Source organism: Cyprinus carpio, chromosome A3 (assembly GCF_018340385.1).
Source record: "Cyprinus carpio isolate SPL01 chromosome A3, ASM1834038v1, whole genome shotgun sequence".
Taxonomy (NCBI): Eukaryota; Metazoa; Chordata; class Actinopteri; order Cypriniformes; family Cyprinidae; genus Cyprinus; species Cyprinus carpio.
In genome coordinates, this window is record NC_056574.1 from 34,063,832 (window position 1) to 34,083,133 (window position 19,302).

The 19,302-nt window shown below is 42.5% G+C and overlaps 1 protein-coding gene across 7 annotated transcripts in view; it reads left to right on the forward strand.

Moving 5' to 3' along the window:
* Positions 1-19,302, forward strand: part of LOC109111143 (BAH and coiled-coil domain-containing protein 1-like) — an 82,066-nt gene that overhangs the window by 48,196 nt on the left and 14,568 nt on the right. For all 7 annotated transcript variants that reach the window (XM_042731207.1, XM_042731192.1, XM_042731199.1 and 4 more), the window contains 12 exons: positions 997-3,153; positions 3,455-3,569; positions 3,660-3,862; positions 4,019-4,174; positions 8,882-9,126; positions 9,697-10,042; positions 10,743-11,603; positions 11,900-12,069; positions 12,308-12,444; positions 13,539-13,652; positions 18,347-18,461; positions 18,741-18,951. In XM_042731207.1, coding sequence (XP_042587141.1) covers positions 997-3,153; positions 3,455-3,569; positions 3,660-3,862; positions 4,019-4,174; positions 8,882-9,126; positions 9,697-10,042; positions 10,743-11,603; positions 11,900-12,069; positions 12,308-12,444; positions 13,539-13,652; positions 18,347-18,461; positions 18,741-18,951 — 4,830 coding nt within the window. The remainder of the gene's footprint in view (positions 1-996; positions 3,154-3,454; positions 3,570-3,659; positions 3,863-4,018; positions 4,175-8,881; positions 9,127-9,696; positions 10,043-10,742; positions 11,604-11,899; positions 12,070-12,307; positions 12,445-13,538; positions 13,653-18,346; positions 18,462-18,740; positions 18,952-19,302) is intronic.

Below are 19,302 nucleotides of genomic sequence, written 5' to 3' on the forward strand. Positions count from 1 at the left end.
AACAGCAATGATTGTTACATTTGTTACAGTTACATTTATTGTTACATTTATATTATTTACATCAAGCTTTTGAATGGTATAGTAGTGTATATTGTTATTGAAACTTCATAATATTCCACTTGATTATACATTTAGTCAGGAATTATAGTTTGAAAAAAGTCTTTGGAAAAAGTCTAACTAGTAAAATGTTTACACGTTATGTGAAAACTAGTACAAGTATATAAATAAATAAGAGACTTACTCATGTTTATGAACTCTACTGAATAAAGTGCTTCATTCTTTTTTCTGAGGAAATCCAAATCTCAAATCCTCAACCACATCACATCTTTTTGGGGTGAATTATGTCTTATTCCTCTCATCGCGAAGCAAACAGTAAAATAATAAAAACTTGAAGAACAGTCTCGCTGCGTTGTCTTCTGTTGTGTGGGCGTATTCAAAAGCAGCGCGCTTCAGTGAAACATTTGAATCTCAAAAGCGCGCTCGGCGCGGGGGCGTGGTCGCATTAGAAGATAATGAAGGGAGACGTGAAAAACGGACATCGCGTTGTTTTCATATGGATTACTTTATCACAGAATATTTGTTTTCAGCAGCACTTGTTTAGTTTAAAAGTAGACATGTCAGGCTTTCTATAGATATCTCTCTCATGTCTCTGTGTTGAGTATTCACTGAGTTACAGTTCATTTTAATGACGCATTTGTATCTGAAGATCAGCGCAGACAAAGGCTGCAGACAGCACTCCTTGTTTGTTATCTTTATTTTATAAGTGCACAAAATTTTGTTGTTATTATGTCTGTATACAAAAAAAAGTAGACCCTTTACAGATTCGATTGATGTATTGCACTTATCTGTACGATCAAAACTGAAAGTGTAATTTAAGTTCTTTTCGGGGTTATCAGGAGAAAATACCCCAAAACGCGTATACGCGTTAATCGACTCCAGAGGGTTAAGTTAGTGTTGATTTAAATGATTAACAGCCCTATCTGATCTGCTTCACAGAGAACTTCTATTTAAGAAGCCTACCGTCCCAGCCCCCACTCATCTCAGCCAATCACAACATTCAGTCCATGTCAAGGGCAGGATCAGGACAACCCCAGGGCTCATGCAGCAGGGAAAGAGATGCAGGAAGTGGGATGAGCCTACAAAAGGGCCTTAAAGAGCCTAACTTAGACAGAGGTGTGGTTTCAGCTGCAAAAGATAAAGACAGGACTAGTAGTAAACATGATTCTAAAGATCGCCATCACCACCAGCTACCCCATCATCACTCCCATCAACCCATACTCCACCCACAACACACAGCCACTATGGAAGAGATGAACAGCAGGGGACACAAAGCCACTCTGCCTATGGAGTATAAGGAGCAGCCACAGAGCATGGGAAAGCCTCTTAGTGCCTGTCTGCTCACTGGAAAGATGCTAAATGGAGACCATGGAACTGGGGCAAAGGGCTCCATGACTACTTGCGGTGGGGATGGGATGGGTAGAGGTAATGTAGGGTCCAATAATGTCCAGAACAGACACGTGGGTGGTAGCACTAATGGCCGCTGTGGTAAAGAGGTGATAAGTGGGGAGATGCGGATCAGTGAACAGCCTCCTACAGAATGTCTGGAGCGAGGACAGGCACTGCAGCATTCTTTGCCCTACACAGTGCCTCCTCCGCTGCCCATGGCTGCTGGAGGGGGGCATCCAAGTGGCTTCCACTGTCTGCAGCTCCATCCTGGCCACCCCCATCACCCACACCAAAACCGCCTCTCACACCATCACCCTGACTTTCTCTGCCCTCCACCACCAGCCGCTATGGGAAATCCTTCATTACATGATAAAGGAATCAATAGTGGTGGCTGCAGAGACCCCAAAGTGACTGGAGCTACATTTGTTCCATCTGTTAACCACCTTGGGGAAAAAAACGGAGTTCCCTTCCAGATGGGCAGCTCTGAGTGCCAGGGGGTTGGGAGCGGAGGGAACAGTGTCAAGGACAAGGCCGTGGAAAAGAATGGCAATGAGGGGCATCATGGTAACTGGCCAAGGAAACAACACCATCAACCTCCAACCCAGCAACTGCATCCCTACAGAAAAGCTGAAAAGGCCCCTGACTGGATGCACAACCATAACCACCACCATCACCTACAACAACAACAACAACAGCAACAGCAGCAAAGCCATTCCCAGCAACACCAGACAGTACGTTCCCGCAGTGCTGACTGCATCAACAGTATGGAAACAGACATCTTCAGATCTACACTAACTCAAGAGACAAAGACTGTTAATCCTTTACCCAGCCAAGCTAACACCAATTCCCAGCCCTACAGAGACTGCTCACACTCCGGGCCTCCAACAGTTCCCTCACCTCTTGCTGGCAAGACCATGACCCAGCACACTGGTGGAGGAGGCAACGGAAGCTGCTCTATGCAGCGAGATGGACAGAAGGTTGCCCGCATTCGACACCAACAGCACAGTAGGGCTGGCCCTGATACCCCAGGCACAGACATGGCCCATGCTAATGGGAACCAGGAGATGAAGCGGAAGATGGAAATGTCTCCTTACAGCTACAACAACAACAATGCGCAGCATCACACACATCAGCAGCCATCAGTGCCACAATGGGCCATGCAAACTCATCACATCCATTCTGAAGAGAACCAGCACAAAGCTTACATGGAACCTAACAGTGGAGCTGCCAACAACAGACCGCCCACACAACAGCAGCACCAGACTGCAGGAATGGGCCCTCCTCCTCCACCTCCTCCCCTTCATCCAGCTCCTCCTCAAAATCAGCAGGAGGTCACAAGCTCACAGGGAGAGAACAGTGCCATGAAGAACCTTCTGAAGTACAGCAACCAACAGCCTCTTCTCCTGTCCCAGAAGAGCCCATTTGGTGGGCTTGGGAACCTCAAAACAGGGCCTAATAGCACCAGCTGCTCTATTCAGGGAGGCAAGCAGACCCTACCCTCCAGGAAAGGCCAAAGCCATGAAAGTGAGCGAGCTGATTGCGGTGGACGTGGCCGAGAGATAGGAGATGCCCCACATGTGGAGGGGGAGGTGCGACAGCCTCCGGTAGGGATTGCAGTTGCTGTGGCAAGACAAAGAGAACCTCCATGCCAAGCATCAGACAGCCACCCCAGCAGCCGACAGGGGCGTGTGCACTCCACTATGAAAGGTAAGCTTGACCTTTGATCTGTCAGGGCCTTCCTACACAAACAGGGACACAGAGCAGTTTGTTTATTCATGACCTCTGGAAGACTTCACTGATGACAGATAAATAGCAGAACTTGCCAAGACCCAAAGAGGACACAGCTTTTCCCTCTTACAGCTGAAAATGCCGATGCAGGGGGAGAGAGAGCACACATGCTGCTGTAGAGAAAGGCTGCTCAGCAGCTGTTTGCATGCTGAATGCCAAAGACAGTGAGAGTTGCAGATGAGAGAAAATCACTTATGTAAATTTGTTAACCATTTTGTAGGCACTCCACGCTCCATGTATCCTTCAGATTCACCAGGAGAGGAGGAGAGGAAAAGGACGAATGCAGAACACATGGGCCACCGGTGCCTAGAGCGAGAACGAGACGTGTATATCAGGTGAATGATCCACCCCTCACACACTTCTTTTTCACTTGTGACACATGCTCAACCCCTGACCTTTCACATGTCTCCAATCTGGCTTTGCAGGGATAACAAGGAAAGGGTGGAATTTGCCCACATCCATCCCTCTAACAGTTGCCATGGTGACCTCACCTCTCATATCATGGTGCCAGGTGGCACTTCCATGCAGTCGAGCCAATTAGGAGACCCAACTACACATACACACTCTGCTCACCACTGGATGCCACGGACCGGAAGTCCCTCCCTCTGGATGACAGGTCACTCCTATGGTCAGTAATGTTGAGTAAATGAGTCTTCAGTCTTTTTCTTGTTCCCTTTTTGGTCATTGTGTGGTTCATATGTCATATTTCTGCTTGTACTAATAAATGTATGTTTTAAAATGTATAAACTTTGTTGTATCCTTAAAGTTTGTTTATGTTTGGTAGGTATTGGCCACACAGCTCTGCATCAAAATCTCCCGCCTGGGTTTTCTGCAGCTATGACTGCCCCTCTTCAGCAAGTTGTACCCCTGCCCCAGGACCCCTCCACCCAACTGGTGGTTCTTCCCAGTGAGCCTGCCACACACCCAGCTACTCACCTTGGTATACCATGCTGTTTTCTGCCTAGTATTCTCATTTTCTCCCATATCCTCAATTTATATGCCCTGCTGAGCTTGACCCATTTGTCAGATTTAGCATTCATTCTTTTTGTGAGTCACAGAGCAGCTCTCATGGGTTTCTACCTGAAGATTTTACTGTCAGGTTGCCAAGCCTGAACAATTATGCTCTTATTACAGTGATTCCACTCAAGTTTATAAACTTATTGTAATAGTTAGCTTTAAACCAAGAAACTGTACGACTCAGACTACCGACGATCTTGTAGTGTACACACTTTGAAAACATGCTCTGTCTAGTTGCAGGCATTACAGTAGATTTTAGATTTTCAGACATCTAGTCGACTGGTTTCAAGGAATGAGAGAGCAGCTATGAATGACAGCCTATGAAACTGCTAAGATGAAATAGGAAAACCTGCAAGAGGAGAGCACACAATATACAAACAATTGCACAAACTGTTTCCTGTCAACCACCTGCACCACCCCCACATGGTCTGGGTCAGGATGCTTTCACCACTCCCCTCAAAGCTATTGCTATATATGCTCTAACACACGCTGACGTAAGAATATCTCCCAGCCTTATAAGTCTAAACAGGCCCCTGCTCTGCAAACAGGCTGTGAAATCTAATTATCTTCATGTCTTCGAAGGCACACTTATTTCCGTGCTCCACAGGAATTCCAGCTGAAAGGGGAAGTGCATCCACAAAAGCTTTCCCCCGGGAAACATTAGTTAAGCTGGGTTAATGTTCCAGAATAAAGGTCCGTTATGCGTCAAGTCAAGCACAGGGGTGGAAGAGGAGGGGTCAGGCTGAACATGCACATTAGTAATGCTATGTGAATTTGGAAAAGTAGAAAAACACATTTGACTTGCGGAGGCAGGGGCTGAAGATGTGTCATTGTGGATGTGCACGACTGGCTTTCTGTTTCTGCCAGGGGAACGGCAGGAGTTTACCCCTGACATGGGAACTGAGAAGTCGCCTAGACTACATGCTGTAGCTTGGGCCCACTGTGGTTTTCAGAGAAGGGGATTTTTCAAGGGAGTGAATGTAGTTTGTCAAATACCAAGCTTCTCATGCTAATATTTATTCCAATGGGAACTTCTTCCATTTGTACACTTTCATCTTAATCAAATTATTATTATTGAAAGCATGTATCATTCTGTGCTCACATGGCTGCACATTGGGGTTAAAGACTTCTAGTGTGAGAAAAATTGAGGGAGGAATGTTGTAAGTGTGAGAAAAGTGGTGAACAGGGAGCAAGACACTGAAAAGAGCGTGGGAGTGCTGGTTGATGGGTCTCTCTCCCATTCACTCAGTGTAGGCCAGAGTTATTATATGGTGCTTTTCCACTGCATGGTACGAAATGGTACGATTCGGTACAGTTCACTTTTGGGGGGGTTTCCACTGGGTACAGTACCTGGTACCTGGTACATTTTTCCAAGTAAAACGTACCATTACCAAAACGTGATGTGTAAACACTGCTGATCACTGATTGGCCGGAGAGAGGTGTCACTACCTGCGTCACTGAATTTGTGACACAGACACAACAGAACCACTAGATTTAAATCAGCACAGCCAGCGAAGGATCGAAGCAACTGTTTTGAATGAGCACACACGTTTTTTAACAACCAAAAAAATGGCTGTTTTGTTGTCTGTTGAGGAAGTATAGACGTTCCTCTCGTTGATAGCAGAGGAGTGGATCCAACGAGAGCTTGATGGGGTGACACGGAATGAAAACGTTTGTTAGGAGTCACAGCAGTAGAGGCGGTGCAACTATAACGACATGTGAATAATCCCGCCCACTCTAAAGCGGTACTAAAGCCGCCTTTCCACTAACCCAGACAAGCCGTGCTGTACTGAGCCTATACTAGGTGCTGATCCACCATCTGGTCTGGATACGTACTGGATCCGGGTGACTGCAGTGACCATCTGATCTGGATACAGACTGGATCTGGTGGCTACGGTTACCTTGGAATAAGAAAGAAAGAGACTAATATTAGTGTAGATGCCATTCTTCTAACCATGTAGCAAGTGCATTGTGTGTTATTGGAAGTGTTCCCAGTTCCGGTTGTCCTAATTAATGCAGCCTAAAAATCCTTTAACGGATTTGAATATTACAAATGTGTTAGTGTGTTATGTGTAAACCAGGTTAAAGAGATGGGTCTTTAATCTAGATTTAAACTGACAGTGTGTCTGCCGCCCGAACAATGTTAGGTAAGTTATTCCAGAGTTTTGGTGCTAAATAGGAAAAGGATCTGCCTCCCGCAGTTCATTTTGAAATTCTAGGTATTATCAAATTGCCAGAGTTTTGAGAACGCAGCAGACGTGGAGGACTATAATGCAATAAGAGCTTGTTCAAATACTGAGGTGCTAAACCACTCAGGGCTTTATAAGTAATAAGCAAGAGCCAGTGCAGTGTTGACAGAACCGGGCTAATATGGTCATACTTCCTGGTTCTAGTAAGAACTCTAGCTGCTGCATTTTTGACCTGCTGCAGTTTGTTTATTAAGCATGCAGAACAATCACCCAATGAAGCATTACAATAATCTAACCTTGAGGTCATGAATGCATGAATTAACGTTTCTGCATTTGTCATTGAGAGCATATGTATTTTGAGATGGAAAAATGCATTTTTACAAATGCTAGAAAAGTGGCTTTCAAAGGAAAGATTGCTATTGCTAATGCACTTCCATTAATGCCAACAAAGTTTTCTAGTCTATGCAAAAGAATGTTGTGGTCAATAGTGTCGAATGCAGCACTAAGATCCAATAGCACTAATAGAGAGATACAACCACGATCAGATGATAAGAGCAGGTCAATTGTAACTCTAAGGAGAGCAGTCTCAGTACTATGATACGGTCTAAATCCTGACCAGAAATCCTCACAGATACCATTTTTCTCTAAGAGGGAATATAATAGTGAGGATACTACCTTTTCTAGTTTCTTGGACAGAAAAGGGAGATTCGAGGTCGGTCTGTAATTGACTAGTTCTTTTGCTCAAGTTGTGGTTTTTTAATGAGAGGCTTGATAACAGCCAGTTTGAAGGTTTTGGGGATATATCCTAATGACAATGACAAATTAATAATAGTTGAAAGAGAATCTAGAGAATCTAAGACTTCTGGAAGCACCTCTTTTAGCTTAGATGGAATAGGGTCTAACACACATGTTGTTGGTTTAGATGATTTAACAAGTTTATACAATTCTTCCTCTCCTATAGTAGAGAATGAGTGGAATTGTTCCTCAGGGGATCTATAGTGCACTGTCTGATGTGATACTGTAGCTGACGCATGCATGGTTACAATTTTATCTCTAATAGTATTGATCTTGGAAGTAAAGTAGTTCATAAAGTCATTATTGCTGTGCTGGTGGGAAATGTCAACACCTGTTGATGCTTTATTTTTCGTTAATTTAGCCACTGTATTGAATAAATACCTGGGGTTATGGTTGTTTTCCTCTTAAAGAGACGAAAAGTAATCAGATCTAGCAGTTTTTAATGTTTTTCTGTAGGATAGGGTACTTCCCACCAAGCAATACGAAATACCTCTAGTTTTGTTTTCCTCCAGCTGCGCTCCATTTTCCTGGCTCCTCTCTTTAGGGTGTGAGTGTGCTCATTACACCACGGTGTCAGACTGTTTTCCTTAATCTTCTTTAAGCATAAAGGATCAACTGTATCTTAAATGCTAGAAAAGAGCGAGTCCATAGTTTCTGTTACATCATCAAGTTCTTCTGAGCTATTTGATATGCTGAGGAATTGAAATAAATCAGGGAGATTACTTACAAAGCAGTCTTTTGTGGTAGAAGTGATGGTTCTACCATAATTGTAACAAGGATTAGAATTTACAGTTTTAGATATATGAAGTTTGCACAAGACTAGATAATGATCTGAGATATCATCGCTTGGCTGCATAATTTCAACACCATCAACATCAATTCCAAGTGACAGTATTAAATCTAGATAATGATTTCAACAATGAGCCCAATAGAGTTAAAAATGTCTATGAATGCTGATCCCAATGCATCTTTTTCATTATCAACTTGGATAGAAAATCAGCAAATTCTTTAATAAATTCTGTATGGTGCTTCCATAAGTGGAAGTCAATGGTAACCAAAATGGTTAAGTAATCAGCATTTTTTTAAACATCTTCTTTTTTTTGTTCAGCAGAAGATAGAAGGTAATACAGGCTTAGAAATATATATGGGTGAGTAAATGATGTCAGACTTTGCTTTTGCTTTTTTTGAGTAAACCATGCTTTTAACATATCAGAAAGGGCCCTTGTCTAATTGGGAAGTTATTTTTTATTATTATTTTTTTTTTTTTTAATAGAGCACATCAACAGTCAGAAGTTGACTAAACTGAATAAATGCACTAAACATAGTGCAATTTTTTGTTTTCAATCTCTTGCTCAGTTTTATTTTTCATGTAAAAAAATAAAATTCACTGCTAATTTTTGTCTTTATAGATTTCATTAGAGAAAATATCGTCAGCGTAGGCTGTATTTGCATAAGATGTGGATAGTTGTCTCATCGGTATAAGTATGTCTGTTTGTAAGCAGATGCAATGCATATGTTTAAGTAGTTCAGGGTAAAGTTGATGATCTCTATGTGAGACTCTATGTGAGATATATTAACATTCTGTTGCCTAACATGGCCTTCCCCATGATCCCACATATCACTAACACTTCTATTTCTCTCATTAGATGTGATGGAGCAGCCTTGTCTGTGGCCCCCAGTCTACAGGGCCCGAGGGGCCCACTCCCACATGCAACATCCTGCTGTTTATCCTCGCTCACAGTTTCTACGGCAACAAGAGCTTTATGCTCTCCAGCAACACCAGCAGCTGCAGCATCAGCAACAACCCAACCATCACACGCCACCACCTCCATCACACAGAACAGCAAACAACATAGACCTGCAGCAGAGAGCCTCTGCTGACAACAGCCAGGTACACACAAATGCACAACCCCTCATTTAACCATTGTATAGCAGAGTGTACAAAATGCAGTGGTTTAAAAACAGCTGGGCTTCCAAATGAGCTAATGCTTGACACCTGATACTGAGGAAGGAAGCACTCCTTTCCATGGAACTAGACAGTCATTTTTGTGTGCAGGGGAGTAAACAACATTTGGAGGCAATAAATCATGAGTTTCATTTAAAAAATGCCCTTATAAAACCACAAATGCTCCTTAGGATCCATAACTTCATCCAATGTCCAGTTACAAAGAAATACACAACCAAAAAGCATCCAACAATGCACTGTGGCGAGACTGGGCCAAGCACTACTCTTCTTGATTGCAGGTCTAAATAAATAGATCTAAGCAAGTAGGGCTTAAATCAAAACCTGATTCAGCAAAACAGGGGAGCCAAATTGCAATTATGTTGATGTAAAGATTGCATGACCTGGCAGACTTCAGAATATCTTACAGTTTCCTTTCATTAACCACACTGCCCAAAACTCATTTTGGGTGTTGAATTCTCTTAATGGACTTTCCCTTCTAATTCTTTCAATGCTTAGATGCAAAAGAAACCAGAAGAGCAGAGCATGGAGCTAGAAGACATTCTGTCTGACCCCAGGACTCTCAAACCTGCTAAGTGCTATGTCTACGGCCCATCCAACCGGGCCTCCTCACCTACCAGAGGATCCACTGCCCACTTGTCGCCCTGCTGCCAGTCCCCTTGTATGCGGCCTCATCCTAAAAGCACACCCTCTACTCCTTGCCCCGCCCCAAGTCCAGTAGCTGCAACACCCCGCTCACCAGCCATCAGCCCTTCTCCATCAAAGTTGCCCAAAACCGTTGAGTCCCAGGAAAAGAGGGTGGAAGGGCAGCCACCACAAGACTATCCTCAATCCATGGAGCCTGGTAAGGAGTTATTCCCCTTTACATATATTAGAAATGCAATGCAATGTTTTTACTTGTTGACTTGTATAAACAATTTCTGTCTTAGCGTCATGTCAAGAGGTGATCTGGAGTTTGTGTGGTTGTTCATTCTAGTCTTTGTCTGCTAAGGTGCCTGCTTTAAGTCATTTTGTCTCATAAACACATGTTGGTTGTTATTCATGCTGAGCCCCTCATGCAGCAACAATCTTTTTTTAAACTCTGTAGCTCTGTGTGGGTGGCTATATAGACAAGAACACGATTGACTAAGCTGCTGATAGATGCAGAAAATGGCTGCCAGCTTAGCTTCCCAGCGCCATCACATAAGTAACGATGAAGTAACACCTAGTCCAGACTCACCCCCACCCCCCAGCCCACACCCTCTTTATCATCATTAACACCTCACTAACTGTTACAACGTGCCAGAGGGTACAGCAGTGTCAGAAGTAGAGCCCTGTTTTACCTCAGAATTACCCCCCTTTTAACAGCTGGACTTCTTAAAGTTGAATCAAGATCAAGACATTGTGTCCGTGTCATGTGGAATGAAATGTGTTCTTGTTCAGACCTCTGATGCAAAGCTTATTAAACATGACATGCTTATAAGGTTGTCAAAATTAAGAGGGTTTTTTTGCTGATATTTTTTAAATGCTGCAGAACTGAACTTTGTTTATGTTCCCGGTCACAGATTTGCCACCTGGATATACCTATCCAGAAATCAACATGGGATATAGGAATGGCCCCACCACTCAAGTACAGCTAGCAGAGCCTGCTGATCTGGAGGCTGTTCAGACTGAACCTGTTGAGCACCCTCCTCCAGCTCTCTCCAGCTTGGGAGAGGGCCTAGAATGTCATGCAATGGTGAGGCCACTCCAAGAACCACAAGAGCCAACAATGGACGTTGATGCCACTAGTCTGGTCGAGGAACAGCCTGAGGGTGTGTTTGTGCAAGGAGAGGATGTCGAGACAGTCATGGCCATGGGCTGCTGTGAACCCGTAGAAGCTAATCAGGAAAAGGAGCACGCAGAGAATATTTGCACACCTGCTGAAGTTTCAGGCTGTGAAGTGGGACATGTACCTACCCTATCCTCTACGGAAGTAATCCATCAAGAAGTACCAGTTGTTACCTTCGAGGAAGAAGTGGGTGTAGATATACCTCCTCAAGAGACTGAAGACACTGACACACTGAAGGATCAGAGACTTCCACAATCACGTGTCTCTGATTGTTCACTCAACCAGCTGCCAAACACCATGACTCAAACAGAGGTTAAAGTTGTTACTGAGGAAGATCAAGAGAAAAACTGTTTGAAGGTTCCATCTCCAAATACTAATACCTGCTCCCAGAGTCTCAAAACAAGTTACTGGAGTTTGGAGCTCCTGATTGCAGCAGCCTTCTGTGGGGACTGTCCTCCTCCCTCTCCACCTTCCCCTTACCAGTCCCAGAGATGCTGTGGCCTACTCAACTCCACCTATCACGGCATGGAATTGCTGAGTGAGCTGGCTGATCTGGAACTGCAACAGTATCACCAAAGTTGTGGTAAAACTCAAGGTACGTTTGGAAAAGTTTGCAGTGTCAAAAACGGCTACATTTGTTTAAAAAAAAATAAAAATAAATAAATAAATAAATATATATATATATATATATAGATATATATATATATATATATATATATATATATATATATATATATATATATATATATAAATTAAGACATAAATTAGACCTTCATTTCAGCCTTACCTATAATTTCCATTTCCTGCTACCAGATAAACAGCTAATTCGTCTTATTTTATATGGTAGATACATACAAAATTCTTGTTGTGTTTCTTTTTTCTTCATCAAAGGAGAAGATCAATGGATTTTTGACCTGCAGAGTCTTGCTACTTTGGCAGCAGCTCGTGCCCTTGAATTGGGCTCACAGGAGAGCAGTACCACAGATGCTGAGAAGCAGTTTCCTGCACGAAGAACTCTCAATTTGCGCAGAAAATGCAGTTGGACGCCTCGCCATGAGCCGGTAATACATCCTTGTTTTTTTATGTTTTTTTCCTCGTATAAATTTTCCTTGTGTAGTTCATAATATATATTATTAAAGATAAGCAAACACTTGAATACATGAACATTTACTCAGTTTATATATATAACAACAGAACATAAGAAATATGTTAGTTGCATGCTACTTTACAACAAGTGGTAGTGAGGTCATCTAAGACTAGAGCAACTAAGCGAAGGGTTGTTTGATTTGGTTGCTCCAGGTTTGCCCAGTGAAAGGTACCATGGACAGTATGGATGGACAGGAGTTGGCGATGCGGGTGAGGCTAGCAGAGCTACAACAGCTTTACAAAGAGAAGCAGAAAGAGCTGGCCAAACTCCAGAGGAAACATGATCATCAGTAAGCGGCTATTCCACCATCACAAAACATTGTCTGAACACACAAGCGCTCATAGGTGTCTTCCCTGAAAGTCAAGTCAAGTCACTGTACTGCTCGGTTGCTAGTAAGCGTTCCTAGTTATGGTTGCCAGTACCCTAAGATGTCATTCTATTCAAAAAATATTTACCTGTCTGAATCGTTATAATTGTTTTGCAGCTACGTTTTGCGACAATAGTAGCGCAGAAAGTATGGTCACACTTTATTTTAAGGTCCAATTCTCACTATGAACAAATCATTAACTATGACTTCTGTTTCAACCGAGCGGCAACCTCCCGCTCTCTCTCGTGAAGGCAATAAGGAAGTGACTAAAACTGCAATTCATCGACTGGCCGCTTGAGGCTGGCTGCAAAAGTCAGTCCCATAGACTCCCCATGTTAAAATGCCCAACTTTACAGCAGAAAAAAACATGTTTACAGCCTGGTTCAAAAAATGATTTTGGTCTATAAAGCTAATTTTGCCCTTCATGACAACTGTGAGGGGGGTGAATTTTTTTATAACTCATCCCTTTAAATTATATTAAGCCTTAAAGTTCTGCATAATTAAGGGCGTGGCCACTTGAGTGACAGGTGGATTGCCGCTGCTGACAATGCCGTCGTGCTAGGTGGGCGTGGCTTCAGCAACCAGGTCCTAAATTTTTTGCCCATTTTCGATTTTCTGGGAGAGTCGCGCGGTGACGCGCTGCCAAGATGGCGACGGCCCGCTCTGCACACTTTGAGCTATAAAAACCGCTATTGAGGAGTCTATGGGTGATGTCATGGACACTACGTCCATATTTTTTTACAGTCTATGGTTTCAACAAACTCCTAATTTGCTGCTTATTAATAGTTAGTAAGGTAGTTGTTAAGTTTAGGTATTGTGTAGGTTTAGGAATGTAAAATACGGTCATGTTGAATAAATGCTTTATAAGGGCTAATAAACAGCCAATATGTTAATAATAGACATGCTAATAAGCAACTAGTTAATAGTGAGAATTGGTCCCTATACTAAAGTGTTAACGAAAGTACACACTTCATAATGAAGCATGTTTATCAAAAGGTAACCATGTTTTTCTTTAGGAAAGAGGAGACTCCTCGCAGCCCAGCACGTCGAGGCCCTGGTAGACCACGCAAACGAAAATCAGTCCCTGGTCTTGGCTCCGGGGCCCTTAATGAACCCCAGAAAAAAGTCAAGTAAGTATCTCCTGGTTCCCTGTCTTCTTAGCCGGCATTTCTCACACACACACACACACACACACACACACACACACACACACACACACACACACACACACACACACACACACACACACACACACACAGCAGATAAGCCTTCCATATCAGCACAACCCAGCAGTCGACTCCACAAACCATAAACAGGAAAAAGGAGACCTCAGATGTGCAAGGCTGCTGGCTGTGTCTTCATATCTCCTTGCAGTATCCTAAGTCTGTGTGCATACACTGTGTTTGCGCTTGTCAATAAACTTGTTCTGTGTCTGCCAGTCGCTGATGTGAGTGGCATGACTATCCTGCAGCAGCCAGGGGGATTCAACAGGCTGTGGATGTAATTAGAGCGCTGTGAATTCTCCTCTAATCTATTTTATTACCAGGAATGTGACAGATTCATGTCGTTTAGCACTTGGGTCAGAGCAGGCCAGGAGAAGAGGAGGTCATGTTGACACATGCATTCTTACACTGCAATTAATTAGTGTGTGAGTGTGCTGTTGTGGAGGACAGTTGCCTGTGTAGAGCGTAGAAAAAAGGCAGTTCGCTAGATTTGGAAACATAGCACATATAATAACGACTGTTTGTGATTGCACTGTTTCTCGATGCCTGCTGGTGTAGAGAGGATCTGTTAATCTCTCTCCAGAGCTTTGAGGATTGTTATTGACACTCCAAACACCCCTAAAATCTCTTTTTATCTCTCTTCCTCATTGTGTTCCGGGCCTTCCCACTGTCATGTCCTCCTTTCTGTTTCTGCCCGCCTTCCTCTGCCCTCATGCCAAACAGCCGCCACAATGTGATTCCATATGACAGTGACACCCAGACGCACGGGCAGACAGCCAGGGCCCCTCACCAAGGGCAGTGTGTTTGTGTGTCTACTGTATATAAAAGAGGGCAGTGTGTCTAGTAGCATTTAACAGGCTAGCAGCCAGATCTTCATTGTGTAGAACAGGGATATATTTCCATCCCAGTGAAGGTCCAGACAAAATATACAGTATACTGTATATATAAGAGTGGTTAAACATTTCCATCTGGACACTAGTAATGCTTTGTAAAAGGAGAAAAAAACTGTCAAAAATAGCCTGGATAGTGGGTCCTCAGAGCCAAAGGCCAGTGGGTTCTGAGAATTTTTTTATTTAAAAAATAAAAATCATCAGTTGATTCCAATTAGATATGAATATTAAAAAAGATAAGATCAAATTTTTTGTCAAGCTATTATTTTTTTATTTTATTTAGATGCATATGTAAGGCAGAAGTCCATTTGACAGAAAAAAAAGTCAAAATAAAACTCCAACATTTATTCCTTTTTCACAGACATTATGATTACAAGGGCTGATTATGGTTAATCTGCGAGGTTAATTAAAGCCTTGCACATTTCTGTGTTATGACCTCAAAGCATGTTTACCATGTGCTTGATTTGTAAACTAATACACTTAGTGTACTTGCTCAATAGCTCCTCTGGTACAGCACTGTGATGTGGAGTCCTGTGAAACAAGTCACGATAAAAGCGCTCCAAGACTTAAAGACAGAAGTATGTTAAACTGGCATGATTTCCTCAGCAAATGGATATTTATGTCACATTTGAAATAAATCACTGTACAATTCAGTACCGCAATACGTACAACCAACGTGATAATTCATGTTCATTTGTTTCAGATAAAACTGAACATGCTTTTAGCACCACTCACAGAATAATTCACTTTTAAAGTGTCAAGTAACATGCAAAAAGCAAAGTAATATCATTTAGTAGGAATGTCGCTACTGGCACAAAATAACAAATTCTAAACTGAGGGCAAAGAACGGAAGGTGAATTTATTTATTTTAAGAGGAATAAAGTTTGGGACCAGAATCCGTAAAATTCTTAATTGTGCTTTTTTGGTTTGTTGTATGATATATTTTGTTGTTACTGCTGCTGATGGACTCATGTGTAACACAGTGCAACACTGCAGTGCATAATGAGAAGCTATTAACAGACAGGTTCACACGTACATTGTTTTCTCTAGTGCAGGTGACTGCACTGAGACATTGTCACTTGCTGCTTTCCATTTAGCCTCTTGTGATTGAGGGCAGTGGGTCAGTAGGTAATAACACTAGCTCACATCCTATGTGTATGTGTGTGCGTATGTGTCTGACACTGTATCTGTGCTTAAAATTCCTTGCAGTGATGTTCAATATGTTTGTATGTGTGTGTGTGTGTGTGTGTGTGTGTGTGTTTGAGAGAGCTCTGTTTAATTAGCCGCCGAGAGCATGCACCAGAGGGAGGGGCCATGTCACATTGTGTTTGTCAGTTCGTCTACCTCACGGGGAAAGAACACACACTCCATTGCGCCCTCTGTCCCCTTGCCTGTCAATCACACACACAAACAGCAACACAAACACATTCTGTTCTTGTGCGCACATATACACACTGATAGGCTATTTGAGTGTCAATAGACACAGATGCATTCCCATCACAAAGCACAACCAGTCTGATTCTATCCTGCAGGATAAATCACAAGAGATGTCTTTAATATCCCAGGACAGTAATGAGTTTAAATGGAGATCAAACGGAGACATTGACCTTTCCTGTGAAAAAGACCCCAGAAATCTCACAATTTTCGGAGATCTTAATGACGTCCCAAACTGAGTTCAGATTTACCAAGAAGTCAAAATCATCTATAGTTGTAAGTTCTGTTGTTACCAATAGAGTTCAATGGAACTTACGACCATAGTTAGCTAACAATGCTTTTGTGAAACGCACCCCATAACATTATTGTTCATTGGTGTGGATGCTAATATTGTTATCATTATTGTTATCTTTACTCTTATAGTTCTTGGTGTGAAACAAAGTTGATACTTAAACACAACTAAGATCCCCATTGTGTCTCCTGAGCTTTGACAGAGCAATCTCAGAGCAAAACAGCATGTTCCCATGGGATTACATAAGCAGAAGCACATTGCAGCAAACAAAATCTCAATTAGTTTCCACAAAGACAGCCTCTCTAGAGATGTCTAACGGTGATTAAACAGCTCACGTGACTGACGGCACTCTAGCGCTTAGCTCTTTGCTGGAGGATGGAAGGTAATCTTTTGTCTGTGTGCCGTCGGTCTAGCGTTCATTCGGTCTGTCGGGCAGGTTTCCAGGCAAATTCAAGAGCATTCTGTCCCTGCCTGCATTCAGAGCCGAGGGGGACACGCTGCCTCACTGATATGGAAATACAACTGCGAGGGCTCTGATATTCACCAAGAACAATAGCTTCAAACATGCAGTGCCCTCAAACGTCTCACTCTGTCTTTTCAAAGCGACTGGCCCCTTTTTTGTAGCAGAAATCTCCCCTGATAATCCATGCAGGGCTTTTTATTTGGCAACTGCCTTTAAACAGTGGCGGGATGGCCGTCTGATCGCAGTTCCTCAAGCGTGAGGTGTGGAGACCATGCTATTTTAGTTCACTATTTCGATACTCATCAGAGGAAGAGCAGGCAGTGATTTGAGCCCACTGAGAGGCAGTTCAGCCTCGTTCACGCTCTGATCCATCCTTCTTGGTTCCCCTTTTCATACCGACACTGCCTGAGCTGTAGGGGTGTTTCGATCCTGAATGACTTAGTGATTTTAAATGGGTATTTTAAGTGAACAAATCATTCCTGTTCACTTCTGTTCTAGCTTTTTTTGTTCACTAAAGTCTTTCCTTTGAAGCGCCTGATTTCAAGACTGATAATAGCATGAGACTGAGTTATAAAAAGACTGAGTTAGCTCAAGCTAACAGCATTATAGTGCAATTTCTGAAAGAGGATTTTATTAGTTGGACCTACAAATTTAATACACTCAGTAGCCACCCAGATCCAGTCCAGATGGTGGATCAGCACCTAGAGACGACCTCTACAGCCCTGAAAGTCAGCAGAGACTATGTCAACTAGACAAACCCTGAAGACAGATCCCTTGTGAAGACTGTGTCTGCCATCGACAGAAGACCACGAGAACCAGACGAGTCCTCTGCTCAATCTGACGTGCATTGCAGCCTGGAATTAAACCACACCCTGGAATTAAACTGGCCACCCGACTGAGTCTGGTTTCTCCCAAGGATTTTTTCTCCATTTCTGTCACCGATGTAGTTTTGGTTCCTTGTCGCTGTTGCCTTTGACTTGCTTAGTTGGGGACACTTCATTTCTGCCAACATTGTTGACTTGACTGCACAGACACTATTGAAAGAGAACTGAACTGAGCTGGATGATGAAATCACTGAATCAACAATGAACTGACTTTAACTGATAAACTGACTGTTTTCTATTGTCCTCTTGCAATATCAGCATATGTTTTTCCTGTTTAAAAATTCAAAACTGCATAAACAAAAACATAAATGTAAAAAGACCTATATAAATAAAGGTTACTTGACTTAACAATCATCACTAAATGAGACAGTGTTTTAAATCTGAACGATGGAGCAGTGCTGAACAAATTGGGACATTTTTGTGATAATTGTGTTCTATTTAGTAAATTTTACTAAAGGACGATAAGAAATTTGAACAAATCTGCCGAGTGAATGATTTAATGACTCACAAAACACAAAAAGACAAACAGCGATAATGATGTAAAGGATCTGAATGGACAGATTCTGGGATGAATCAAAATATCCACCACTTCTGAGCTGCACTGACTGTAGCAGCCTCTGTTTTTCTTTGATTGACAGATTGGTGGGGGCGGGGCTAAGTCCACTTGCAGAGGAGCAACGGGGAGGTGGAGAATCACAGAAGAAGAAGAAAAAATTGTCCAATCGAGGATTTAGCCGTCTCAGCTCTACACAGGTCAGTATCCACAAATGAGTCTTTTCCTCTCTTGTGTCCATCAGCCAATCATCAATTCTTTATTTATTAATCAGCTCATGCTTTTTTATTAACCCTTTGCTAAGCTTCACCGCTATTGGCTACTATTGCTCTAACGGGATTGATTTGGAGATGCAAACTAGCTAGATTTTGGGGGCATAGCGAAGGAAAGTAAAAGTAAAAAGTTAAAAAGTAGCCCAGAATAAGTCTTAATGTTGGTCATATCTCCTCAGTACATCTATTCCTATTGTTCTTTCTTAGATGAAGTCACAGTGTTATCAGAAGAACAGCTCCCTTGATCAGCACATAACACAGCTCAAGCAGAAGGTCCCAGGTGGAAGACATACGTCTGGAGCTGTGTCAAGAGAGTTTTCCTCAGCCTCTAAGAGCCTGTACTCTGGCCACAGTAACTCCAAAAGAGATTCCACACAGCTCAGCACAGCCAATGAGTCTGAGAGCCTTAGCGACACAGGTAAAACCTATCTTCTATAACGGCATTGTGTCATATCATCTGTCATGTGGCTTTAACAGACAAAACTAAGATGTTGTACTGTAACAGTAAAGAGCAAAATATGACTTACCCATAACAACAAGATAACCTAAAAGTAAACCTAAATACATAAATGTTTACAAACAAAACTATTTTTGTAGGTAAAATCAGGAAGAAATTGCTCCTTAAGCTAACAAATAGCAGGTTACCTCTTTTTACAGTGTAGTCTTCCGGGTACAGAATAACCAAAATGCACAATTCTAGTACTGAAATTCTAAACTTTCTGACTAAATGATGGAGCCTAACTCCATCATGCCCTTGCGATGCAATCAA